Source organism: Oncorhynchus nerka, linkage group LG11 (assembly GCF_034236695.1).
Source record: "Oncorhynchus nerka isolate Pitt River linkage group LG11, Oner_Uvic_2.0, whole genome shotgun sequence".
NCBI lineage: Eukaryota > Metazoa > Chordata > Actinopteri > Salmoniformes > Salmonidae > Oncorhynchus > Oncorhynchus nerka.
Genome location: NC_088406.1, coordinates 21,458,518 through 21,486,436, shown reverse-complemented (window position 1 = coordinate 21,486,436; position 27,919 = coordinate 21,458,518). Strand labels below are relative to the sequence as shown.

The following is a 27,919-nucleotide window of genomic DNA, read 5'->3' as shown; positions in this document are numbered from 1 at the left end:
CTGTGGTTATTCTTATTTCCAATGTGCTTGAATCAGGAGAGACTCGAATGCATCCTCTGCTCAGTTTAATACAGAGAGGCTTTCATCCCCCAAGTGTGGAGGTTCTGTCCTGGTCAGTCCTACAACCAAAGATAATGGGCGCATTTGAGCGGGTGAAATGTATGCAATCAGTCTGGTGTGTGTGTGTTTCAGCAAGTGAGAAAAAGTGTAAATGTATCTCACTGTGCAAATTCATGAGTGAGCTTGTGGCTTTGTATCATCCCCATTAAGATTGCCTGTAGCCTTGATTTCTGAGGCATAAGATTTTCTAATGTAACACAGTGGAACACCCCTATACCCCCTGGAGAGAAGGAGACAAGCAGAATGAAATGTCATCTTCTTTACTCTTTCAACTCTTTGAGTGAATCTTAAACATGCTGCAGGCAGCTTGGGGCTCTGGCTCTGGCTTCTGCTCATCTGCCTATCATTGTCGAGAAAAGCTGGTTTATACTGCCACCTAGTGAGAAGGATGAGACATTGCATTTACATGTTATTTATTACATACCTCAGCACTTATTCTCAAAGCGTAGAGCTTCCTACAATCTTTGAATCACCATCCAAGATGCATGGCCACAGACAAAAAAGCTTTTCATCATTAAGTCTGGAGGGTACTTTCACTGTCCTCTCCTCATTCTCTCGTCTTCACCACAGTTGGAGCCCCCCAGCAGAGACTTCTTAATGGACATGTTTGTTGTCATGTTGGGTTCGGTGAAATGAAAATATACAGCTAAGCCTAGAATAAAGGTGTCATTAAAACCTGAGAGAAAAACGTGCCCTGGAGGAACGGAAATGAATCTTCACACAGGAAAGAAGTGGCTGTTTTCCGATAGAGGGCGCTAGTATGGGTAATTTGGTAGTGGACGAGGGCAAATATTTTTCCTCCCACGTAAAACTACGGTCGGGGTGTGGACACTGGGGACGTAGACAATCTGCTTCAATCCCAATCTAGCTAACTCTTTCTGTGTAGTAATATATCCTGTTGAATCCATAGGGTAAGTTCAATTCAGTTGTCTTTTACGCTGATGTATATTCACACTTAGAAATCATAATATGTATTGGGTTTGTTTGCTATCGAGATTGCTAGCTTCAGGCGTCCGGTCTGAAGTCAAAGAAGAAGAAGAGGAGGAAAAACGGCTCCAACTGTTTTCCCTCTTTACGGGGCTTGATAATGTAACTAAGTATAAATGGTTGTTGAACAAAGTTAAGTACCTAGTGCAGTAACTAGCCACAGTATAACTTTGGACTGAAAACAGTAGCCTATTATCAGTATTCAAAACTGCTGCTAAGTAACGCTAACTATCAAACTAGCTCGAATGCCAGGTACTGTACTATAGTAGGAGTAGCGGGCCAGCTAACTTAGTATAACGTTAGTAGCTAGATATGTTGGGCTGCCTTTGGCCAATGATCCCTGATTGTTGCTGTTGTCAGTGTCTACAATGGTAGATACAGTATTTGTACTTTTTGTACATTATTTTTTTACACAATATTACACTTTGCTTCAACACAGTAATTTACACAGCACCGAGTTATATTTTAATTAATCTCAAATAAATCATTCGTCACTAACTACTAGGCTAACTACCTAAATGGCTATAGCTAACTAGCAATTGTATTTTGGGAAAGAACCCTAGCAAGAACATTTGCTCAAACTAACTGTCAGGTACTATAAATTAGCTAGTTTTATGCGATTAGCTAGTGAAATGTAATGTGGAATGCTTCCTGACAGCCACTGCTCATGCCATGGGTCTCATGGGCTATTTATCTGTGCATGTACGATAATATCCACCAATAGCACTAATATGACCATTGCTTGACTTTACAAATACATTAATCTATGAATTTCAAATCAGTCTAAACTAAACCCAAAATGAAAGTGTATGCAGTTTGTGTTCTAGCCCTGAGAAGCCTTCAGAAAATTGTTCAAACAGGGTTTTAAACTCAACTCCGAGTAGTGGATTACTGCAGTTTGTCAAGGTGTGAGTCACCAGGCATTAGGTCAGGGTATCCCAAACTCGGTAATCGTTTTGTTTTTTGCCCTAGCACAGTACACCGCTGATTCAACTAATCATCAAAGTTTTATCATTTGAATCAGCTGTGTAGTGTTGGGGTAATAACCAAAACGTGCACCCTGCTTTTGGGGAACACTGTATTAGGTAAATCACAAACAACTTGGCTTTACTGCACACCCAATGCAGTTGATTCAGAGTTTGACTGGATTGCTCAATGCCTGAGAGGTCTCCTGTTGCAGTGCAACTAGACAATCCTTGTGCTGCAGTGCTGTGAAACTAATGAGGACCCTGAAAGCCTGCTGTGACCTCGTCAAAGTTTTTAGTCTATAGATTACATTGGTTGGTAGTCGGAACAGTGTTCACTGTCATGTTTTAGAATGTATTTAAGAACTGTGAGGAATCTTTGTCTGTAGTTCTGTTCGTCGAGCATCATACTTCTCGTGTTTGTCTTTTCAGGATTGTGTCACTGGAACTCCAGTGTAGCTGAACGTCTCCTGTCGGTGTCCCTGACTGTAGCTGTTGTCTCCTTGCTAAGGGACGAATGCACTCCAGGCCACCCCTGAATTCCTTTAGCTGCCTCCCTTGTGTATCCCAGTCCCATCAACGTCTCTCAGAGTGTGAGTGTAAGTTAACAGAAGAAGCAGAGTGAGCCATCATGGATGATATTTTTACCCAGTGCCGGGAAGGCAACGCAGTAGCTGTTCGCCTATGGTTGGACAACACAGAGAATGACCTCAATCAGGGGTGAGTAACTTATCAGCACCTTTTTTTACATAAACATTTTTGTGTCAGATGTTGAATTGTACGTACAAGGATATTCATTCACCTGCTATCAGTATCAAGTCTCAGAATCATGCATGTAGGCAGGAGCTTGTGACGCGCTATCAGGAAGCCATGTCTCTATTGGACACACTCTTCGATGTTAAAATATGATATCACATCCAAATGTTGGACTGCTCAGTCATTATTCTATAGCGCAATACACAAATGATGCAGTTGCTTGGTGGAGTCATTCGATGGATTCAGATATTGGCAATTAATACTTTTACATCTGTTCTTTGCCAATCCCCTGTGATGTTATGACCCTTGAGTTGTGCATACAATTAGTTCCACACAGCTGAAATGGGGAAAACTTCCAGGAATGTACAGATAGCCACCACATCATCCCATGTACAATGAGAGGACATGGATGTGTATTGGTTTACTCGTACATCAAAAGCTGATGGGTAACATTGCTGGGTAATTGCGCTGTTATTGTCTTTCTTTTGATGTGGTTGTTGTCGAGGGTTGTTTGTTGCTGGACTCCTAGCCAGCCCGACTCCCCAACTCTGTGTGATTGTGACCTGAGATTTGAATCCACTTCTTTCTGAACATGTGACTTGGCTTGGAATGTGAACTTAAAATGAAGCCAAGGATGGCAAATGTCTTGGAAATGTGCACTGCTCTGAACATTTGTTTGGCTTGCCATTTATATCAGGTTACTGGGCAAAGACAGAGAGAAGAGAAGATAAAAAATAATGGGTGTTTCCTGCCTTAGCTTGTTTATGTGGCTGTTTTCATTTGACTCTATTGTAGACTGCAAAGCTATAGCCTTGCTCTAATGGTTGCATTTGGAGGTCCATTAGGCTGCGTTTACACAGGCAGCCCAATTCTAACTTTTTTTTTCTCGGTCATTTGACCAGTCAGATCAACTCAGAAAAATATCCCATGTGAAAAAATCTGATGTGATTGGTCAAGAGGCCAATTGGGGAAAAAATATCACAATTGGCTGTCTGTGTGAACACAGCCTTACAAAGCAGGCTACATCATGCGTCCTGGCCTCCTCTCCTGTATGTATCCTTGTCACAACTGCTGGATCTCAGACATTTCTGGAGGAAGGTGACTTAAAAGAAAATATACATTTTTTTTTAACCTCTTCTGTCCTATATTCAGGCCTGTTATCTCTGCATTCGGAACTATAGAGAGACACAATTGCTGCCCCCAGGGCAATGCTGTCTGAAGCTGTTTTTCTCAGTCTCATGCAGAGGCTTGATTGTTGTTGATTACCTTGCTTAGACATTACAGAGCACTATGCATAGATTTTATTTACCAGCGTTCATTGTTTCATTTTTAGTTTTGCGTTCATACTATTGTGTGTACTTCACTGTAAGTAGCCTATGGGATACACATGCATGGATCTATTGTATTTGTGTGAGTTTGCACGGCCAACCTAACACGTGTGACCCTTCTCCATTAGCCGATTGCCTGTCAAGTCCCACTTATCGGTTAGGTTGATGTATATTTTCCTACTGGGCCTTTCAGCCCCTGCAATAACTGTGATTACATGGGTTTTATAGCTGACTGTACAAACACCCACATCCACCCTGTTGAATCCCACCATATCCTATATATTCCTATCCCACACTTTCTCATTGATGGTTTAGTGAAGGTGATTGTGAGCTCTCTTCTCTGTGTGGATGCACAAACGTAAATCTGAGACAAGGACCGTAGTGGAATGCTGAATTCCCTTACAAGGAATAACACGCCAAAAATGAGCAAGAGAAAGGGGGAGGTGTAAACCAGGGAATTGTTGTGGGCTGGACGTAGGTTGCAAACGTGTGTTAGGCAGCGTGTAGACAGGCGGCCCATTTCTGTTCTGTTTTTTTCACTAGTTGGTCTTTTGACCAATCAGATCAGCTTTGAAAAATATCTGATGTGATTGGTCAAAAGACCAATTAGTGGAAAAAAGATCAGAACTCGGCTGCCTGGGCAAACGCAGCCTTAGTGTGTGCAAGGATTTTTCTGCCATTGAAATACAAACAGTTTTTTTAAATTTTTTTATGTATATTTATTAAAAATACATTTCCGGGACGGTAAAATGCTTTCTGTGCAAACGTAAATGACAAAACATATATACAGTATGTAGAAAAGATGATGGACCTATATATTTCTTTGAATAATCTTTGAGAACTAACAATTGCTAAAATAGAAGCTAGACAGTCACCTGACTTTAGCATTATCGTATTTTTTATCCATGGCAAACTGCATGAAATTGCAGTAAATTTGTTTTTAAAAGGCAAACAATTATCTCTGCTCCATGAAGACATTTGTAGAGTAGCTGCAAATTGGTTTTAAAATGGCAAGATTTCTCTACACTGCCAAGATGTGGGCCTCAAATGTTATCTTAAGCCCCTAAGGTCGATGTTCACGCCCCCGCAGAAGTCTTAATTACCGTAATAAAACGACTCGTCTGAAGGTCCCTGGTACCAGCTGAAAAAATGAATGGAAGTACATATGGAGACCTTTTAGTGGCAAAAATAAAGGGTTAAATACACATGAAATAAATGGAAAGGTTTCCTGATCTTTCCTGTCTCAGATCTAGGACAGATACTTCAGAACACACTACCTTTAGATTTTGTTGGGGGACAATCTGTTCCATGTTGTGAATCTGTTATTCAATGCGTTTGTATGGCAGTAAAGCAAACACAATGTTTTTCACTTTTTTATATATTTTTTATATACTTCAAGGTATCTTAATTGAATATCAAATTGAAAGCTTATCCCTGGTTTGCCCTTGTTAAAACAATTCCATATAACGTAGTTGATGTTGGTTAATAAATCTATTTGTGCATAAAGCTCTTTCCACCGCCTTTTTTTGCATGATGAGATTTACAGACACAAAATGATCCCTCCATGTCGAACGAACAAATTCTGTCGCCATTTATAAAATTGTACCGACACTTCCTATTTCCATCACAGATATTGTTTTTTCTTTTATACGGAATTACTTGACTATGGATGAAACGTAGTTTGAGTTTTTGCAGAAGGAATGCACAGGCAGAGCCATAACACCTTCCTCTCAATCATTCTTCTGTTTCCTGTACTCCTCTCCCAGTGGTATTAGATGGTGCCACTCATTTCCCCTTGACATTTCCTCACGATGGACCAGCTAATTACAAACGTACGCAAATGAGTGACACTTTAAAAAAATGCAGCATAAGGCTATTTCTTGAATTTGAATCTTTCATTTAGGCCAACTCTACCATACTACTTTATTTTCTCTTATACCCATCTCTGATTTTAACTGAAACTGTAATTGAACATTTGAGAAAATTCCTACACTGAAGATTGAGGCTCTTAAAGATAATATTGGCTACGTTTACACAGGCAGCCCAATTCCTATCTTTTGACCAATTATTGGCAAAAGAGCTGATCAATTTGGCAAAAGACCAGAAAGAGCTGCCTGTGTAAACGCAGGTTTTTCAGACGGTCAGTGTATTTGGTCCACTTAGCATAGAAAAAGCCGACACCAGAACATTACAAATGCGACTCCCCACTCTTGAAAATACCTTGTTTGTGTTGTGGACTGTTCCAGAAAACTGTCGGGTGGCAAAGGAGTGTGAACCATGGCTGGAGGCGTAGTATAGTCAAAGCACATTCAAGAAGTATAATTCATGTTAAGGATTCTTGCTTTAATTTCTTCTCTAGTCTAGCTGACTACTTCTGTAGATTTCTGCTGTGGGTGAAAAGCTGTCATTAGGCCTATATTAGAGGTCAACCGATTATAATTTTTCAACGCTGATACCGATTATTGGAGGACCAAAAAAGCCGATACCGATGTAATCGGCCAATAGAAAAATACTGAATGAACACTTATTTTAACTTAATATAATACATCAATAAAATAAATTTAGCCTCAAGTAAATAATGAAACATGTTCAATTTGGGTTAAATAATGCAAGAACAAAGTGTTGGAGAAGAAAGTAAAAGTGCAATATGTTCCATGTAAAATATGTGCCATGTAAGAAAGCTAACGTTTCAGTTCCTTGCTCAAGAACATGAGAACATATGAAAGCTGGTGGTTCCTTTTAACATGAGTCTTCAATATTCCCAGGTAAGAAGTTTTAGGTTGTAGTTATTATAGGAATTATAGGACTGGGCTCGAACCAGCAACACAAAACAACATCCACCATCGAAGCAGCGGTTACCCATGCAGAGCAAGGGGAACAACTACTAGAAGGCTCAAAGCGAGTGACATTTGAAACGCTATTAGTGCGCGCTAACTAGCTAGCCATTTCACTTCGGTTACACCAGCCTCATCTCGGGAGTTGATAGGCTTGAAGTCATAAACAGTGCAATGCTTGACGCACAACGAAGAGCTGCTGGCAAAACGCCTGAAAGTGCTGTTTGAATGAATGTTTACAGGCCTGCTTCTGCCTACCATCGCTCAGTCAGATACTTAGATAATTGTATACTTAGTCAGATTATATGCAACGCAGGACACGCTAGATAATATCTAGTAATATCATCAACCATGTGTAGTTAACTAGTGATTATGATTGATTGCTTTTTACAAGATAAGTTTAATGCTAGCTAGCAACTTACCTTGGCTTACTGCATTCGCGTAACAGGCAGTCTCCTTGTGGAGTGCAACGAGAGAAAGACGGGTCGTTATTGCGTTGGACTAGTTAACTGTAAGATTGGATCCCCGAGCTGACAAGGTGAAAATATGATGTTCTGCCCCTGAACAAGGCGGTTAACCCACCGTTCCTAGGCCGTCATTGAAAATAAGAATGTGTTCTTAATTGACTTGCCTAGTTAAATAAAGGTATATTTATAAATATAGTATATATATATATACTTGAGGCTATATTTTTTTAAATCTGTAAATCGGCACCCCAAAATACCGATTTACGATTGTTATGAATACTTGATATCGGCCATTCCGATTAATCGGTCGACCTCCAGTCTATATTCAGTGCTGTGATATACCATGGTAATGAGTTAGAGGCTCCTTGTTTGGTGAGGAGGCAGGGTGGGTTGTGTATGGTCATGGAGAATGCTGTTTATATTTAATTCCCCAGGGGAGGTTGGTAAATATTGTTCACCCGCCTAGCCCCTGACTGGGCAGATCACATAGTGGTCTTGGAGGGTCACCAACCTAACGTTACGTCTGTGTGAGAGGGGCTGGCCCGGGACTGGGGTGTGAACTGTAGAGCCAGCTGTATACTCTTGGCCTTCCCAGCTCCCACTGGAGCCAGCTGCAACCAATCCTACTGTAGGCTACAGTCAGACACGAAACAAGTATGAGATTTCTCAAATCAAGGTCATACCTCTTTAATTGGTAGCTTGACTCTCCTTTCTGTGGCTGTGTGGATGACTTGTTTCTTGTGTGCAAATAGACTAGTGTGAAAGAGTAAATCCGTATCAGCCTATTGATGTGAGTCATATGATCTCACAGTGAGCTCAGCATAGAGACAGACAGGGTGTAGATGGGGCTCTTCAGTCTACAAATCTGAGCCCTGTTGGCAGGTGGAACTGCCTGAAATAACCCCACCCAGGGGGTTGGGAGGGGGGGCAGGCAGGAGAAAGCACCTCTGAAGCCCCCTGGCCTGGGCAACCTTGCTGGGAAAGGTTGGAGACACCCCCACTCCTGGCTCCACTGACTGATTCATTGGCCTGGGTCAGAGCCCTGCACAGGCATGAATTTTAATCCCGAACCATGCCCGCGATGTTCCAGCCCTACACTACCCAAGCCAGATCGCTTCTGCCAAATTTAAGGCCCTGGCCGAAATCAGAAATAACTTCCTTTTAGTAAATCCGTTAGCTTCTCCTCTCTGCATGCACTCTGCATATTGCGGCTCTGAGTATCCATAGCAACGGCTCTGCTTGGGCTGCTCTGCTCAACGAAGAGACCTTAGAGGGCAGTTAGCTACTTTGTCACTCAACTCAGACAACTAAACAAGCATTTTCTGTGAAATAATATCTCCTGCAGTGGTGTAGTGGAGGGTATACGCTGTATACCCACGTATTCTTCAATTGACATTGAGAATACTCACTACTTAATCCCCACACACCGTAACAATTAAGACTGATGGAATCAATCAGAATGTTTATCTTAAAATGTTAATGGTTCTTAACATTTTAGGCATAGAAATGGGCACACGGCGGTAGGTCTACGCCAGTAGATGCTCCTCGAAGGAGGAAGGGTGAATAAAAATAAATAAATTGTGAAACATTTTAAAATGGATCCTTTTTAGATAACTACTAAATATATTCATGTCACCAAATAATAGATAAAACTATTTTGCAATGAGGCTACTGTAGACCTTCAACAGCACTGTAGGGTAGCACCATGGTGTAGCCGGAGGACTGCTAGCTTCCATCCTCCTCTGGGTACATTGATTTCAATACAAAACCTAGGAGGTTCATGGTTCTCACCCCTTCCATAGACTTACACCGAAATAATGACAACTTCTGGAGGATGTCCTCGAACCCTTCAGAGCTCTTGCAGCATGAACTGACATGTTGTCCACCTAATCAAAGGATCTGAGAATGAACCTAGTACTGAAAGCATAAGCTACAGCTAGCTAGAACTGCAGTTCATTAAATGTGGTGAGTAATTGACTCTGAGAGATGAATACAATAGTTGAACAGTTTTTAAAAATGAATTTCTTCCAAAATGAAGGAGAAGCAAGAGATTTCATCTTTTTTTCCAGTTTCACTTACTTAGCTAGCAAATGCAGCTAGCTAGTTTAGCTTACTCAAACACCTGACTCAAACACCTTACTCAAACAGAGGGATGCTATGTTAGCTAGCTGGCTATGACTATCCAACACAACACTGGAACTCTTCCAAATCATGGTACGTTTTTGGTTTTACTAATTTATTACCGGCGGTGTAAGTGCTAAACGCTTACTGACTGTACTCTGCAATAGAGGTCGACCGATTTCAATACCGACTATTGGAGGACCAAAAAAGCCAATACCGATTAATCGGCCGATTTGATAAAAAATTAAACTATTTGTAATAATGACAATTACAACAATACTGAATTAACACTTATTTTAACTTAATATAAAACATCAATAAAATCAATTTAGCCTCAAATAAATAATGAAACATGTTCAATTTGGTTTAAATAATGCAAAAACAAAGTGTTGGAGAAGAAAGTAATATGTGCCATGTAAAAAAGCTAACGTTTAAGTTCCTTGCTCAGAACATGAGAACATATGAAAGTTGATGGTTCCTTTTAACATAACTTCAATATTCCAAGGTAAGAAGTTTTAGGTTGTAGTTAATATAGTATTTATAGGACTATTTCTCTCAATACCATTTGTATTTCATATTCCGTTTATTATTTCAGTGAAATACGGAACCGTTCGGTATTTTATCTAACGGGTGGCATCCCTAAGTCTAAATATTGCTGTTACATTCCACAACCTTCAATGTCATAATTATGTAAAATTCTGGGAAATTAGTTCGCAATGAGCCAGGCAGCCCAAACTGTTGCATATACCCTGACTCTGCGTGCAATGAACGCAAGAGAAATTACACAATTTCACATGGTTAATATTGCCTGCTAAACTGGATCAGTAGTTATAACTAGTGATTATGATTGTTTCTTATAAGACAAGTTTAATGCTAGCTAGCAATTTACCTTGGCTTCTACTACATTCGTTGCAAGATTGGAACCCCTGAGCTGACAAGGTGAAAATCTGTCGTTCTGCCCCTGAACAAGACAGTTAACCCACAGTTCCTAGGCAGTCATTGAAAATAAGAATGTGTTCTTAACTGACTTGCCTAGTTAAATGAAAGGTATAATGTGTTTTTATTTTTTTATAATCGGAAATCGGCGCCCAAAAATACCGATTTCCGGTTGTTGTGAACTTGAAATCGGCCCTAATTAATCATTCGACCTCTACTCTGTAACATTACTGTGTGTTTGTAGCAGGTTCGTTCTATTGTAACACGTTAGTTCTATTAGCTATGTTGACCTTAGGTAATATGGTGTCAACGATGTAAGTTGTATGTAGCAGCTAGGATATGGTTTAGAGGTCGACCGATTAAACGGAATGGCAGATTAATTCGGGCCGATTTCAAGTTTTCATAACAATTGGAAATAGGTATTTTCGGCAATTTTTTTTTTTTTACATTTATTTTTACAAGTCCGTTAAGAACACATTCTTATTTTCAATGACTGCCTGGTAACGGTGAGTTAACTGCCTTGTTCAGGGGCAGAATGACATTTTCACCTTGTCAGCTCAGGGATTCAATCTTGCAACCCTACGGTTAACTAGTCCAATGCTCTAACCACCTGCCTCATGAGGAACCTGCTTGTTACGCGAATGCAGTAAGCCAAGGTAAGTTGCTAGCTAGCATTAAACTTCTCTTATAAAAAAAACAATCAATCATAATCACTAGTTAACGACACATGGTTGACGATATTACTAGATATCTAGCGTGTCCTGTGTTGCATATAATCGATGCGATGCGCTTTCGCTAAAAAGGACTGTCATTGCTCCAACGTGTACCTAGCCATCAACATCAATGCCTTTCTTAAAATCAATACAACGAAGTATATATTTTTAAACCGTCATATTTAGCTAAAAGAAATCCAGGTTAGCAGGCAATATTAACCAGGTCAAATTGTGTCACTTCTCTTGCGTTCATTGCACGCAGAGCCAGGGTATATGCAACAGTTTGGGCTCATTGCAAACTAATTTGCCAGAATTTTACGTAATTATGACATTGAAGGTTGTGGAATGTAACAGCAATATTTAGCCTTAGGGATGCCATCCGTTAGATAAAATACGGAACGGTTCCATATTTCACTGAAACAATAAACGTTTTGTTTTCGAAATGATAGTTTCCGGATTTGACCATATTAATGACCTAAGGCTCATATTTCTGTGTGTTATGTTATAATTAAGTATATGATTTGATAGAGCAGTCTGACTGAGCGATGGTAGGCACCAGCAGGCTCGTAAGCATTCATTCAAACAGCACTTTTGTGCGTTTTGTCAGCAGCTCTTCGCAATGCTTCAAGCAATAGTCCAAGGTATATGAAATACAAATGGTATAGGGAGAAAATCATAATTCCTACAATAACTACAACCTAAAACTTCTTACTTGGGAATATTGAAGACTCATGTTAAAAGGAACCACCAGCTTTCTGATGTTCTGAGCAAGGAACTTAAACGTTAGCTTTCTTCCATGGCACATATTGCACTTTAAAGTAATTCTCCAACACTTTGTTTTTGCATTATTTAAACCAAATTGAACATGTTTATTTATTTGAGGCTAAATTGATTTTATTGATGTATTATACTAAGTTAAAATAAGTGTTCATTCAGTGTTTGTAATTGTCATAATTACAAAAAAATAAAAAACTTAATTGGCCTATTAATCGGTATCGGCTTTGGTTGGTCCTCCAACAATCGGTATCGGCGTTGAAAAATCATAATCGGTCGACCTCATATGGTTAGGCTTGGAATTTTTATTTTTTATTTTTTTGGCCTGGTAACACAACTGATGTGTTGTGCATTTGATGTCCACAAACGAAGGGAAAGGGTCATAAGAGGAGAGCACATAGATGCAAGAAGGAATACAACGTGGCTGCTATGAAAGTGAACTGTGTTTACGTGTGCTCAAGGGTGTATTCATTCTGCTGATTCTGTTGGGGAAATAAAAAAATAAAAAAATCTTAAATGGAAGTGAATGAAATGGTGTTAAACATTTCTGAATTTGTATAATAGAAACTCTTATGCAGCTGTTTGGACTAATGATTACACCCTAGATCAGCTAGATACAGGCAAGAGTGTGCGAGGCGTTATTGAATGTGTCACTGTCTGTCCATGTGTCACCTCAATCTTCTCTCGACCTGTGCACCTAGTAAACTCTCATTCATAGTCTAGGCTGTAGCTACCTCATGATGGGTATAAGGAAAATTAGAGTATCATGTAGTAGCCTAAACCTACTGCTGTTAAATTGAACTGGGTGAATGGAATATGAATGACAGTCATCCAATATGCTGTAATAGAAATAAGGCCATGCTCATGAAGAGAGAGAGAAATAATCGTCCTCCCTCAACTTAAACGGCACAATCCGCCACTGGTATACGTGTGAAAGTTCCAAAATGCAATTTGTGGGAAAAGACCATTCTAAAATGCGCATTGTTTATGTGAGCAGTTTCATGGACAGAGATGGAAATATCTGTTAGAAATTTAGAGGAGAGCTCTTATGATGGAACACTAGGAATAATGACTTTGGCTTCTAGACAAAGCATTTAGAAAACCAATAGAACAAGAGAATGCATATGAGGAATCCTTTATCAAATTATTGCCTCCATGTTTCTATGGTGGGATTTGGGCAATAGGGTACTTTGAAGCAAGAACCTGTTGCGATGAGCAATCCCGTATCCGGGATCCTATTTATAGCCTCAAGCTCATTACCATAACGCAACGTTAACTATTCATGAAAATCGCAAATGAAATAAATATATTTGCCCTCAAGCTTAGCCTTTTGTTAACAACACTGTCATCTCAGATTTTCAAAATATACTTTTGAACCATAGCTAAACAAGCATTTGTGTAAGAGTATTGATAGCCTAGCATAGCATTAAGCCTAGCATTCAGCATGCAACATTTTCACAAAAACAAGAAAAGCATTCAAATAAAATCATTTACCTTTGAAGAACTTCGGATGTTTTCATTGAGGAGACTCTCAGTTAGATAGCAAACGTTCAGTTTTTCCAAAAATATTATTTGTGTAGGAGAAATCGCTCTGTTTTGTTCATCACGTTTGGCTGAGAAAAAAACAGAAAATTAAGTCATTACAACAAACTTTTTTCCAAATGAACTCCATAATATCGACAGAAACATGGCAAACGTTGTTTTAGAATCAATCCGCAAGGTGTTTTTCACATATCTATCGATGATAAATCATTCGTGGCAGTTTGGTTTCTCCTCTGGAGAAAATGGAACTCGCATGGACCTGGAGATTACGCAATAATTTTGACAGAGGACACCGGGCGGACACCTGGTAAATGTAGTCTCTTATGGTCAATCTTCCAATGATATGCCTACAAATACGTCACAATGCTGCAGACACCTTGGGGAAATGACAGAAAGTGCAGGCTCATTCCTGGCGCATTCACAGCCATATCAGGAGACATTGGAACACAGGGCATTCAAAGTCTGGCCCATTTCCTGTATGAAATTTCATCTTGGTTTCGCCTGTAGCATTAGTTCTGGGGCACTCACAGATAATATCTTTGCAGTTTTGGAAACGTCAGAGTTTTTTCTTTCCAAAGCTGTCAATTACATGCATAGTCATTACATGCATAGTCGAGCATCTTTTCGTGACAAAATATCTTGTTTAAAACGGGAACGTTTTTTTATCCAAAAATTAAAAGAGCGCCCCCTATCTCGAAGAAGTTAAGACATGCCTCATATCAAGTGAAACGTCCAGATTTCAAACAATTAAGGAACAGTAAAAATATAGCAATGCTAATGATGGGCCTAACAGTCTTCTGGTAGAGGGGAAGGCTTTCCGAAAAACCTCAATTAAATGTTAACTAGCTACAAAGACGCCATGATTATTTGCGTCAATCCAGTGGCCATTTGTTTAGCAACCTCCATCTCATGTGCTTCCGGTTACTAGACCAACGCTCTAACCACTAGGCTACCCATTAACCAAACAACAGTTCTAGGTGCCTGTGCACTAGAATTAAAGGGTAACTAACTACAGACCTCAAGTGTTGTTGTGGTTTAAGCATTGTTATGGACTTCGACAACAATTAATGTTTTTTTTCTATTAAAAAAAAGTGACTGGGGAAAAAAAGAAGAAAAAATGTCTGGCTCATTTGACACTCTTTTTACAGCTTTGGTTGTCCTTACTGTGAAAGACCAATATTTGATTGATCATTTTAGGTCATTCAGAGGGTATGTCACTGTTTCACATTACATTTTTCACGGGGGTTATCTTTGCCTGGTGGGCAATTTGGGAAATGTTTTGCTAAATTTGATTATACCCATTTCTCCAAGCACCACTACACCACTGCTTTCTTTAGTGACCAACTGAGGGGTTGATAGGTCGCTTTAAATGGCCTGTATTTACTATGGCCGCACAATTAATCAAATTCACATTGAAATCGTAATATTGACGCTCAATATCCATATCGCATGCAATATTTTGAAATACAAGTCATTACATTTCTTTGATTCCAACAGTTCATCTAAGTGGTTTGCTTCATATTGTGTGTCAAATCGCAATATTTGGTGAAAACAAATGGCAATTAGATTTTTTGGGGCCCATATTGTACAGCCATAGTATTCATCCTGAATGAACTCTGCTGGGATCATTGATTTACAATTACTGTCCTACTTGATATCATTGTCTGCTGGAGTGTTTTTTTAAATTTATTTTTTACCTTTATTTAACCAGGCAAGTCAGTTAAGAACAAATTCTTATTTTCAATGATGGCCTAGGAACAGTGGGTTAACTGCATGTTCAGGGGCAGAACGACAGATGTGTACCTTGTCAGCTCGGGGGTTTGAACTTGCAACCTTCCGGTTACTAGACCAACGCTCTAACCACTAGGCTACCCTGCCGCCCCACAGAGGAGGGCTCTGTCTGCCCCCACTGCCTCACTACTATACGCCAGCCAGCTCTGTCTGCCCCCACTGCCGTATGAGTACATTGGGCTAAATCTGTTCTGAGCACATCTACAGGTCATCCACCCAGGTTTCTGGATGGTGTGTGTTAGGGGAGGCAGGGTCTCTGTGGGCCTCATTGATGCTGTTTTCCCTGGAACACTGTCTCCTCTGTGTGTTGTTGTGGAAGTGGAGGGTTAGAACTCCATAAAGGGGGCTGTTTTCATCACAATACCCCCTCAGTTCTCAACTTCCAGATCTAAACATTCAGCACTTTTCTCTCACTGTTGTGTTTCTAGAAAGTGCAGCATGATTTAATTTATACACAGAGCGTCACACATCTTGGCACAAATCATAAGCACACCAGAGCCCTATGGAATTCTTCTGACATTCAGGAATAAGTGGAGAATGGAAAATTTCATCGCCAAATTCCTCTCCATTTGTTGACAGGCTGTGTGAGAGAGAGAGAGCGAGAGAGAGAGAAGGAAAGAGGGAGGGAGCTAGTGGTAGAAGGGAGGGTAGTGGAGAAGTTTTGGCGTGTGCGGGAACAATCTGGAGGGGGGGCTGAGGTGATGAAGGCCAGTGACAGGATAAAGCAGCAGAGGCCCGAGAAATGCAGCATGACATAACACATAGCAGCTGGGGAGTCGTGTGTGTGTGTGTGTGTGTGTGTGTGTGTGTGTGTGCGCCCCTGGTGAAGGAAGTCTCCCCGACCCTTATAAGGCCTGCAGAGAATGCTTGTCCTGTTGTTCTTTTAGTCCCCCTTTAGTGACTGCCTCACTACTATACACCAGCCAGCCAGCTCTGTCTGTCCCCACTGCCTCACTACTATACACTAGCCAGCCAGCTCTGTCTGTCCCCACTGCCTCACTACTATACACCAGCCAGCCAGCTCTGTCTGTCCCCACTGCCTCACTACTATACACCAGCCAGCCAGCTCTGTCTGTCCCCACTGCCTCACTACTATACACCAGCCAGCCAGCTCTGTCTGTCCCCACTGCCTCACTACTATACACCAGCCAGCCAGCTCTGTCTGTCCCCACTGCCTCACTACTATACACCAGTCAGCCAGCTCTGTCTGTCCCCACTGCCTCACTACTATACACCAGCCAGCCAGCTCTGTCTGTCCCCACTGCCTCACTACTATACACCAGCCAGCCAGCTCTGTCTGTCCCCACTGCCTCACTACTATACGCCAGCCAGCTCTGTCTGTCCCCACTGCCTCACTACTATACACCAGCCGCCAGCCAGCTCTCTGTCCCCACTGCCTCACTACTATACGCCAGCCAGCTCTGTCTGTCCCCACTGCCTCACTACTATACGCCAGCCAGCCAGCTCTGTCTGTCCCCACTGCCTCACTACTATACACCAGCCAGCTCTGTCTGTCCCCACTGCCTCACTACTATACGCCAGCCAGCTCTGTCTGTCCCTACTGCCTCACTACTATACACCAGCCAGCCAGCTCTCTGTCCCCACTGCCTCACTACTATACACCAGCCAGCCAGCTCTGTCTGTCCCCACTGCCTCACTACTATACACCAGCCAGCCAGCTCTCTGTCCCCACTGCCTCACTACTATACACCAGCCAGCCAGCTCTCTGTCCCCACTGCCTCACTACTATACGCCAGCCAGCTCTGTCTGTCCCCACTGCCTCACTACTATACGCCAGCCAGCCAGCTCTGTCTGTCCCCACTGCCTCACTACTATACGCCAGCCAGCTCTGTCTGTCCCCACTGCCTCACTACTATACGCCAGCCAGCTCTGTCTATCCCCACTGCCTCACTACTATACGCCAGCCAGCTCTGTCTGTCCCCACTGCCTCACTACTATACGCCAGCCAGCCAGCTCTGTCCGTCCCCACTGCCTCACTACTATACGCCAGCCAGCCAGCTCTGTCTGTCCCCACTGCCTCACTACTATACGCCAGCCAGCCAGCTCTGTCTGTCCCCACTGCCTCACTACTATACACCAGCCAGCCAGCTCTGTCTGTCCCCACTGCCTCACTACTATACACCAGCCAGCCAGCTCTGTCTGTCCCCACTGCCTCACTACTATACACCAGCCAGCCAGCTCTGTCTGTCCCCACTGCCTCACTACTATACACCAGCCAGCCAGCTCTGTCTGTCCCCACTGCCTCACTACTATACACCAGCCAGCCAGCTCTGTCTGTCCCCACTGCCTCACTACTATACACCAGCCAGCCAGCTCTGTCTGTCCCCACTGCCTCACTACTATACACCAGCCAGCTCTGTCTGTCCCCACTGCCTCACTACTATACGCCAGCCAGCCAGCTCTGTCTGTCCCCACTGCCTCACTACTATACGCCAGCCAGCTCTGTCTGTCCCCACTGCCTCACTACTATACGCCAGCCAGCTCTGTCTGTCCCTACTGCCTCACTACTATACACCAGCCAGCCAGCTCTCTGTCCCCACTGCCTCACTACTATACACCAGCCAGCCAGCTCTGTCTGTCCCCACTGCCTCACTACTATACACCAGCCAGCCAGCTCTCTGTCCCCACTGCCTCACTACTATACGCCAGCCAGCTCTGTCTGTCCCCACTGCCTCACTACTATACGCCAGCCAGCTCTGTCTGTCCCCACTGCCTCACTACTATACACCAGCCAGCCAGCTCTGTCTGTCCCCACTGCCTCACTACTATACGCCAGCCAGCCAGCTCTGTCTGTCCCCACTGCCTCACTACTATACGCCAGCCAGCTCTGTCTGTCCCCACTGCCTCACTACTATACGCCAGCCAGCCAGCTCTGTCTGTCCCCACTGCCTCACTACTATACGCCAGCCAGCCAGCTCTGTCCGTCCCCACTGCCTCACTACTATACGCCAGCCAGCCAGCTCTGTCTGTCCCCACTGCCTCACTACTATACGCCAGCCAGCCAGCTCTCTGTCCCCACTGCCTCACTACTATACACCAGCCAGCTCTGTCTGTCCCCACTGCCTCACTACTATACGCCAGCTCTGTCTGTCCCCACTGCCTCACTACTATACGCCAGCCAGCCAGCTCTCTGTCCCCACTGCCTCACTACTATACACCAGCCAGCCAGCTCTCTGTCCCCACTGCCTCACTACTATACACCAGCCAGCTCTGTCTGTCCCCACTGCCTCACTACTATACACCAGCCAGCCAGCTCTGTCTGTCCCCACTGCCTCACTACTATACACCAGCCAGCCAGCTCTGTCTGTCCCCACTGCCTCACTACTATACGCCAGCCAGCCAGCTCTGTCTGTCCCCACTGCCTCACTACTAAACACCAGCCAGCCATCTCTGTCTGTCCCCACTGCCTCACTACTATACGCCAGCCAGCTCTGTCTGTCCCCACTGCCTCACTACTATACGCCAGCCAGCCAGCTCTGTCTGTCCCCACTGCCTCACTACTATACACCAGCCAGCTCTGTCTGTCCCCACTGCCTCACTACTATACACCAGCCAGCCAGCTCTGTCTGTCCCCACTGCCTCACTACTATACACCAGCCAGCCAGCTCTCTGTCCCCACTGCCTCACTACTATACACCAGCCAGCCAGCTCTGTCTGTCCCCACTACCTCACTACTAAACACCAGCCAGCCAGCTCTCTGTCCCCACTGCCTCACTACTATACACCAGCCAGCCAGCTCTGTCTGTCCCCACTGCCTCACTACTATACACCAGCCAGCCAGCCAGCTCTGTCTGTCCCCACTGCCTCACTGCTATACGCCAGCCCGCTCTGTCTGTCCCCACTGCCTCACTACTATACACCAGCCAGCCAGCTCTCTGTCCCCACTGCCTCACTACTATACACCAGCCAGCCAGCTCTCTGTCCCCACTGCCTCACTACTATACACCAGCCAGCCAGCCAGCTCTGTCTGTCCCCACTGCCTCACTGCTATACGCCAGCCCGCTCTGTCTGTCCCCACTGCCTCACTACTATACGCCAGCCAGCCAGCTCTGTCTGTCCCCACTGCCTCACTACTATACGCCAGCCAGCCAGCTCTGTCTGTCCCCACTGCCTCACTACTATACGCCAGCCAGCTCTCTGTCCCCACTGCCTCACTACTATACGCCAGCCAGCCAGCTCTGTCTGTCCCCACTGCCTCACTACTATACGCCAGCCAGCCAGCTCTGTCTGTCCCCACTGCCTCACTACTATACGCCAGCCCGCCAGCTCTGTCTGCCCCCACTGCCTCACTACTATACACCAGCCAGCTCTGTCTGTCCCCACTGCCTCACTACTATACACCAGCCAGCCAGCTCTGTCTGCCCCCACTGCCTCACTACTATACACCAGCCAGCCAGCTCTGTCTGCCCCCACTGCCTCACTACTATACGCCAGCCAGCTCTGTCTGTCCCCACTGCCTCACTACTATACACCAGCCAGCCAGCTCTGTCCGTCCCCACTGCCTCACTACTATACACCAGCCAGCCAGCTCTGTCTGTCCCCACTGCCTCACTACTATACACCAGCCAGCCAGCTCTTTGTCCCCACTGCCTCACTACTATACACCAGCCAGCCAGCTCTGTCTGTCCCCACTGCCTCACTACTATACACCAGCCAGCCAGCTCTGTCTGTCCCCACTGCCTCACTACTATACACCAGCCAGCCAGCTCTCTGTCCCCACTGCCTCACTACTATACACCAGCCAGCCCGCTCTGTCTGTCCCCACTGCCTCACTACTATACGCCAGCCAGCCAGCTCTGTCTTTCCCCACTGCCTCACTACTATACGCCAGCCAGCTCTGTCTGTCCCCACCGCCTCACTACTATACGCCAGCCAGCTCTGTCTGTCCCCACTGCCTCCCTACTATACGCCAGCCAGCCAGCTCTGTCTGTCCCCACTGCCTCACTACTATACACCAGCCAGCTCTGTCTGTCCCCACTGCCTCACTACTATACGCCAGCCAGCTCTGTCTGTCCCTACTGCCTCACTACTATACACCAGCCAGCCAGCTCTCTGTCCCCACTGCCTCACTACTATACACCAGCCAGCCAGCTCTGTCTGTCCCCACTGCCTCACTACTATACACCAGCCAGCCAGCTCTCTGTCCCCACTGCCTCACTACTATACACCAGCCAGCCAGCTCTCTGTCCCCACTGCCTCACTACTATACACCAGCCAGCCAGCTCTGTCTGTCCCCACTGCCTCACTACTATACGCCAGCCAGCCAGCTCTGTCTGTCCCCACTGCCTCACTACTATACGCCAGCCAGCCAGCTCTGTCTGTCCCCACTGCCTCACTACTATACGCCAGCCAGCTCTGTCTATCCCCACTGCCTCACTACTATACGCCAGCCAGCTCTGTCTGTCCCCACTGCCTCACTACTATACGCCAGCCAGCCAGCTCTGTCCGTCCCCACTGCCTCACTACTATACGCCAGCCAGCCAGCTCTGTCTGTCCCCACTGCCTCACTACTATACGCCAGCCAGCTCTGTCTGTCCCCACTGCCTCACTACTATACACCAGCCAGCCAGCTCTGTCTGTCCCCACTGCCTCACTACTATACACCAGCCAGCCAGCTCTGTCTGTCCCCACTGCCTCACTACTATACACCAGCCAGCCAGCTCTGTCTGTCCCCACTGCCTCACTACTATACACCAGTCAGCCAGCTCTGTCTGTCCCCACTGCCTCACTACTATACACCAGCCCGCCAGCTCTGTCTGCCCCCACTGCCTCACTGCTATACGCCAGCCCGCCAGCTGTCTGCCCCCACTTCCTCACTGCTATACGCCAGCCCGCTCTGTCTGCCCTCACTGCTATACGCCAGCCCGCCAGCTCTGTCTGCCCCCACTGCTATACGCCAGCCAGCCAGCTCTGTCTGCCCCCACTGCCTCACTGCTATACGCCAGCCCGCTCTGTCTGCCCTCACTGCTATACGCCAGCCCGCCAGCTCTGTCTGCCCCCACTGCCTCACTGCTATACGCCAGCCAGCCAGCTCTGTCTGCCCCCACTGCCTCACTGCTATACGCCAGCCAGCTCTGTCTGCCCCCACTGCCTCACTACTATACCAAATCAAATTGTAGTAGTCACGTGTGCTGAATACAACAGGTGTTGACCTTACAGTGAAATGCTTACTTACGAGCCCTTAACCAACAATGCCGTTAAAAAAAAATACAAAAGAAATAAAAGTAACAAGTAATTAAAGAGCAGCAGTAAAATGACAATAGCGTGACTATATACATGGGGGTACCGGTTAGTTGAGGTAATTGAGGAAATATGTACATGTAGGTAGCGTTACTAAAGTGACTATGCATAGATGATAACAGAGTAGCAGCGGTGTAAAAGGGGAGGGGGGGCAATGCAAGTAGTCTGGGTAGCCATTTTGAATAGATGTTCAGGAGTCTTGGGGGTCGAAGCTGTTTAGAAGCCTCTTGGACCTAGACTTGGTGCTCCGGTGCCCTTTGCCATGCGGTAGCAGAGAGACTAGTCTTTGACTAGGGTGGCTAGAGTCTTTGACACATTTTAGGGCCTTCCTCTGACACCGCCTGGTATTAGAGGTCCTGGATGTCAGGAAGCTTGGCCCCAGTGATGTACTGGGCCATTCGCACTACTTTCTGTCGGTCTGTCCCCGCTGCCTCTCTACCATACGCCGGCCAGCTCTCGGTCTGTCCCCGCTGCCTCTCTACCATACGCGCGGCCAGCTCTCGGTCTGTCCCCGCTGCCTCTCTACCATATGCCGGCCAGCTCTGTTTGTCCACATTTCTACTTTGCTTTCCTTTTCATGCACACATTCTCTGCCTGGGCTCAGTATGAAAAAGAAAATGTGACATTTTCAGTTAAACAGTTCCTGTGTTGAAGGTTTTGGAGAAACATGTTGTTCAGTACAAAGCGTTACGCAACGTTCAATCGGACTGAACACACTAACCATGCTCTCTTGCCCCTCTGTCTGACTGTCATTGTCACTGTTATGGTTGTTAAGGTCATCGTGGGGACGCTGTCATGAGGTGTCACTTCTGTCCTGTCAGGCCACTGTCCTAACATGTGTTTCTGTCAATGTGACTAATGCAGAGTGGGACGGGTTGCCACTGCCAGCAGCACATCTCCTCTGTTGCTCTGTGACTGACTGCAGGGCAGGCTGAGTTCATATTCAGTTCCTGTTTCCTGGCTGGATGTTGACAGAATTTCACTATCAGTCATGATCATCTGTTTTCACCATTTCTCTGTTCTTTGCTCACAGCTGTGCATTGCTGCACTGCATTCCCCTGCCTACTGCCAAACTCTGCTGTTTTAACTAGATAGGCTTAGGCTTACTTAAAGGCACTTCATGCTTCTATAAGCCATTAGGCCAAGCAGGCACAGGGAGTTTTTGCTTACCTCTCAGTTACGTACAAGGCTATGCTGTAGGTAGCAGTATCTCATGTCCTTTAGTACTGAGAATCCAGATAGGCCTACACCATTAGTCAGACAGAGTCCTGCTAGGCGCTTTCAGTTCGAAACTGCTGTTATATGACAGGGTTGGGTGGTTGTTGTTAAATGACCAGGGGCTAGTAGTTTCCTCCTTGCTAGTAGCAAACGGTCCGTGGTGTGAAAGCAGTATGGTGTGATGTTATTCTGTCCTCAGGGATGACCATGGCTTCAGTCCTCTCCACTGGGCCTGCAGGGAAGGCCGCTCCAGCGTGGTGGACATGCTCATCATGAGAGGGGCTCGCATCAACGTCATGAACAGAGGAGATGACACGCCCCTGCACCTGGCCTCCAGCCACGGCCACAGAGACATCGTGGGCAAGGTGGGGCTGAGTGGAGACACTGCACAAAAACTACTTACATACATACACACTGCACTTACTACACACACACAAACACTTGATGTCAATTATATCATTGGGTTGATACAGCTTCTCTTTAGGTTGATATAGCTTCAGCTATTAAAGCCCAGGAAGGAACTTAAGAAACCAGAGTTGATGGCTGCCCAACACCCCAACTCACTGCATGGTTAAGACTTGTCTGCTCTTGTTGCAGTGCTGACTGACATCAGTCACAGTTTCTGGTTTGGTAGCGCTGCATAACCATGGTTATGATTTGGTTTAATATTAGACATGTCACGATACCTCTGGAATGTGTGAGCAGACAGGAGATATCCTTTTCCAGGCCTGCCATAGTTGGATTACTGGCATCACTGTATATAATCCAAACAGGATCTGGACAGCCTTTTGTTGTGTCTAATCTTGTGTTTCGGTCTCCTAGCTGATCCAGTGCAAAGCAGACACCAACACTGCCAATGAGCACGGCAACACACCATTGCATTACGCCTGCTTCTGGGGACAGGAGTTAGTGGCCGAGGTCAGTATGCCCCCTGGTGGCCTACTCTGGCCACTGTCTCTGTTTTCTGTGTGAACAACAGCTTTTGTACCACTAGAGTTACATTGATGTCTGTCTTCCTCAGGACCTGGTGACTAACGGAGCTCAGGTGAACATCTGTAATAAGTATGGAGAAACTCCTCTGGACAAAGCCAAACCTCACCTGCGTGAAGCCCTCCAAGGTATTCAACATCCCATTACTCTGCAATGTTGGCAAGAAAAAGGTGATTATTGTCTGTGTGTTAGCCCTGTTACCTAATCAATGCGTGCTTTGTGTTCGCCCCCCTCTCAGAGAAAGCAGAGAAGTTGGGCCAGAGTTTGACCAAGGTCCCCTTCAAGGACACGTTCTGGAAAGGCACCACCAGAACTCGACCCCGTAAGTCCCACAGCCACAAAGCCATTTACTAGCAAGAAGAGAAGTGAATATCGGGTACAGTTTGTAGGAATGATTATCCAGTAAATGTCCCACAGGTCTCTGGTAGTCCCCAAGGTGCCTGATGACATTTCCACTGCCTTTCAGTGTGCTAAATTGTGCAGAAATAGTAAGGCTTTTTGCCAGACCTCGGCCTTTAGCTATGCTCTTCAACTCTGTCCTCTGTGCGTCAATGCCTACAGGTAACGGCACGTTGAACAAAGCAGCGGGCATTGACTTCAAACAGCTCTCCCTCCTGGCTAAGATCAATGAGAACCAGTCTGGAGAGGTATGGAGCTGTTGTTTCTACATGACTGTTGTTTTATCTGTTACTGATGTCCACAATAAGGCATGTTACAAAGTGATCAATCTCACACCAGCATATGTTTTGTTTTGCATAGTTACACTGTATGTTGTCATATTGTGGAGGTTATGCTGGAACTTTGTCTCAATGCTTCTTTCTTCTTTAGTTGTGGCAAGGCCGCTGGCAGGGGAATGAGGTTGTGGTGAAAGTGTTGAAGGTTCGCGACTGGTCCACCAGAAAAAGCAGAGACTTCAATGAGGAGTATCCCAAACTCCGGTAATAACGGTTTACCTGCTTATTGTTCATTGTAGGTGTAATTTCTCCTGTTGTGTGGATATCATGTCTGTCTTCCTCTTGTACCTTTTTTTATTTACTGGATTGTCCCTCATATGTCCCATCCTATATGCATATTTGTCTGTCTCCTCCCCCCCTGTCCCTCTTCCTTGGGCCCATCCCAGGATATTCTCCCACCCCAATGTGCTGCCCATGTTGGGAGCGTGTCAGTCTCCTCCCGCCCCTCACCCCATCATCATCACACACTGGATGCCCTATGGCTCCCTCTACAACGTGCTTCACGAGGGCACCAGTGAGTACCACATTAACCTGCACTGTACTAAAGACTTCCAATAAGGTCATTGATTCATAGAATATTCCTGGACGTCTTTTGGAAGTGCAGGCTTAAGTATTGGAAAAGAGAGCAATTCATATTACTGTACTAGTTACTAGAGACGGAGTACAATGTTACAGCTGTTGCTGACGTGTGAAAATGACTGACATGGCTCTGTTGTCGTCTGTCAGACTTTGTGGTTGACCAGACACAGGCGGTGAAGTTTGCTTTGGACATTGCCTGTGGGATGGCCTTCCTCCACACGCTCGAGCCCATGATCTCTCGACACTCTCTCAACAGCAAAAGTGTCATGGTGAGAGATGTTGACATTAACATGACATATTCAGTGATGTACTGTAGTTGTCATGTGTTTCACTCATGCTTCTTATGCCTTGGTGGATGACTGACTTTGTGTTCAAAACCCACTGTTATAATGACCTGATATTCCTTGACAGATCGACGAGGACATGACAGCCAGGATCAGCATGTCAGACGTCAAGTTCTCCTTCCAGTGTCCTGGCAGGATGTACTCCCCAGCATGGGTAGCCCCTGAAGGTACATTACACACTCAGCAACTTTTTCTCTGCTTACCGCTTTTCACCGTTGAGAATGTAAATATTTGCTTTATGTAACTATAAGGCATCCAACTCCTACAGCTATGAATGTGTGTGTGATCCTCTTTCTCTCTCTGTCCTGTGCCCATGCAGCCCTGCAGAAGAAGCCTGAGGAGATCAACCGGCGGTCAGCAGACATGTGGAGCTTCGCTGTGTTGCTGTGGGAGCTGGTGACCAGGGAGGTGCCCTTCGCTGACCTCTCCAACATGGAGATTGGCATGAAGGTGAGACCGCTGGAGCTCAGGGTGCTGGAAGTTATAGGATTCGTTACAACAGGAATCTCAAAACACATGTCTCAGTTTAGTCTTGTCCTTCCCAGTGTCTCTGACATGGTTCTATCTCTGTTCTGCCCTCAGGTGGCCCTGGAAGGCCTACGACCCACAATTCCTCCGGGCATCTCACCCCACATCTGCAAGCTCATGAAGATCTGTATGAACGAAGATCCAGCCAAGAGGCCTAAATTTGACATGATCGTACCCATCCTAGAGAAAATGCAGGACAAGTGAACTGCTTTTTTGCTCTGCCTTGAGCAGAGCAAAACCCCAGATATCTTGCCCCAGATATCATCCAGAGATGTGGTGCTTACCAGTGTTGCCTTAGACCTACTCTCAAAACTTACCGCTGCCCTCAATGTCACTAACTTAAGCCTCTGAAACCGGCGACAGTCACTTATTCTATTCTTGATTATGATTTTTACTTGACTTATCAACACACGTTTTTATCAGTACTTTCATCTACGTCACTGTCTTATCGCGTCCATGCTGGAGCTAAGAACTGACACTTACGACTGTTGTGTTCTAATCATGTGGACTGAGTACAAGCCTCTGTGACTGAATAACCTGTGGAGGTCAGGATGACAATGTGTCTTTCGCACTGCTTTCTTTACCTTTGGAGGAGGTCTCACTAACTAGGGGTCAGACGCTGTTAAGTGACTTGCAACCTATTATTCCTGATAATGAAAGCTCTTCCGAAAACAACACGTTGCTGTATTATCCTGAAGCTTGTCTTGTGGAACTGAGTGTGTACTATGTGGCTTGTTTCCTTTATCGTTTCAAGTGCAAGTAGTATGTATGTATGCAAACAGGGTTATAGGACTGCTCCTGCTATTTATCCAACAAAGCATTTCCATGTCCAGTATTCTTCAGGAAGTGCAGGGGAATGAGCGGAACCACTTTTTACACGTGCGCTACTTTGTGTTAATTGTTCATCTTTGATTCCAATGGATGTTGAAAGAGGGAACTACCCTCGTGAGTGGGAAGTCAGAAGTATAGTATCTGACTTTATAAGGCATCCGCATACTAGGTTCGGTTTGATCCTAGCATAACTTGGTTAGGCGACGGGAATGTCTGTGCCTTGCATACTTCATTAAGACATTTGCTTGAAAAACGAGAAAGAAGCGTCAATATTACTTTAGCCCGCATCAGAAGCCGTACAACAACACAGCCATACTTCCTCAAAATTGCCTGAATTAATCTAACATAAATCAAGGAATCTGTAATCAATATTGACCTTTTTGCTGAAGTCTTAGTTCAACAATTTTACATCTAAGCTGCATGTTGCAGTATTTCTCAAGTTAACAAAATGTGTGTGAAAACTTCTCATAGAATGACAACATGTAATTGAAGAATTCCTGTTGACCAATCACTGATGAAAGGGCGTGGTCTTTTGCTACCAAACTTCAGCTTGCATCAAGGAAGAGAAGTGTGCTGTAACAGGTGAAAAAACCACCTGTCGAATGCTGCTGAACACCAAATCAAATGACAACATTTTGTCAATATATGCACAAAGTTTTTCGACTGGGAAGCATACCTCTCTGTGCACTGCATCAGACAGTTTGGGATATTTCATCCACAGTATTTTCTGCCCTCAGATCATTGGGATTTGTTTTCTTCAACTCTCATCTTCGTTGAATTCTGTGGCTATGTTTATGCCTGAGGCAATTCTCAACTTTTCACAGGCGAGTGAAGATGAAATGGACAATAAGGGGATAACATTAACATTCTGCTATCTGTTGCTTTTTGACTTCACTGCATTGTTGTGCCCTGATATGACTTCCGTCTTTATTGGCCAATGTTATACTTATTTGTTTTTGAACACAAGTTCTTTGTGCCTCCACCAGCTTGCTTATTTCTGCTGAATCACTGGGGTGAAAGTCAAAACCAAGCATGTCTTATACAAATGTATGTAATTTATAAGTATATTAATAAAAAAAATGTTGGTATCTAGTCCGAAA

At 44.9% G+C, this 27,919-nt stretch overlaps 1 protein-coding gene across 1 annotated transcript; it reads left to right on the top strand.

Moving 5' to 3' along the window:
• Positions 1 to 895: 895 nt before the first annotated feature.
• On the top strand, positions 896 to 27,919 carry LOC115136594 (integrin-linked protein kinase). Its single transcript, XM_029672137.2, has 13 exons — positions 896 to 1,031; positions 2,505 to 2,792; positions 23,013 to 23,178; positions 23,636 to 23,731; positions 23,835 to 23,931; positions 24,042 to 24,125; positions 24,365 to 24,450; positions 24,632 to 24,741; positions 24,924 to 25,051; positions 25,264 to 25,385; positions 25,528 to 25,627; positions 25,780 to 25,910; positions 26,043 to 27,919. Exons 2-13 carry the CDS (start codon positions 2,704 to 2,706, stop codon positions 26,190 to 26,192), a joined length of 1,359 nt encoding a protein of 452 aa, XP_029527997.1. The 5' UTR covers positions 896 to 1,031; positions 2,505 to 2,703; the 3' UTR covers positions 26,193 to 27,919.

Coding starts and splice junctions, on each gene's coding strand:
- LOC115136594 (XM_029672137.2), top strand. CDS start 2,704: ATGGATGATATTTTTACCCAGTGCCGGGAAGGCAACGCAGTAGCTGTT. Junction 24,451..24,631: donor ATGAGAACCAGTCTGGAGAG/GTATGGAGCTGT, acceptor TTTCTTCTTTAG/TTGTGGCAAGGCCGCTGGCA. Junction 25,911..26,042: donor ACATGGAGATTGGCATGAAG/GTGAGACCGCTG, acceptor TTCTGCCCTCAG/GTGGCCCTGGAAGGCCTACG.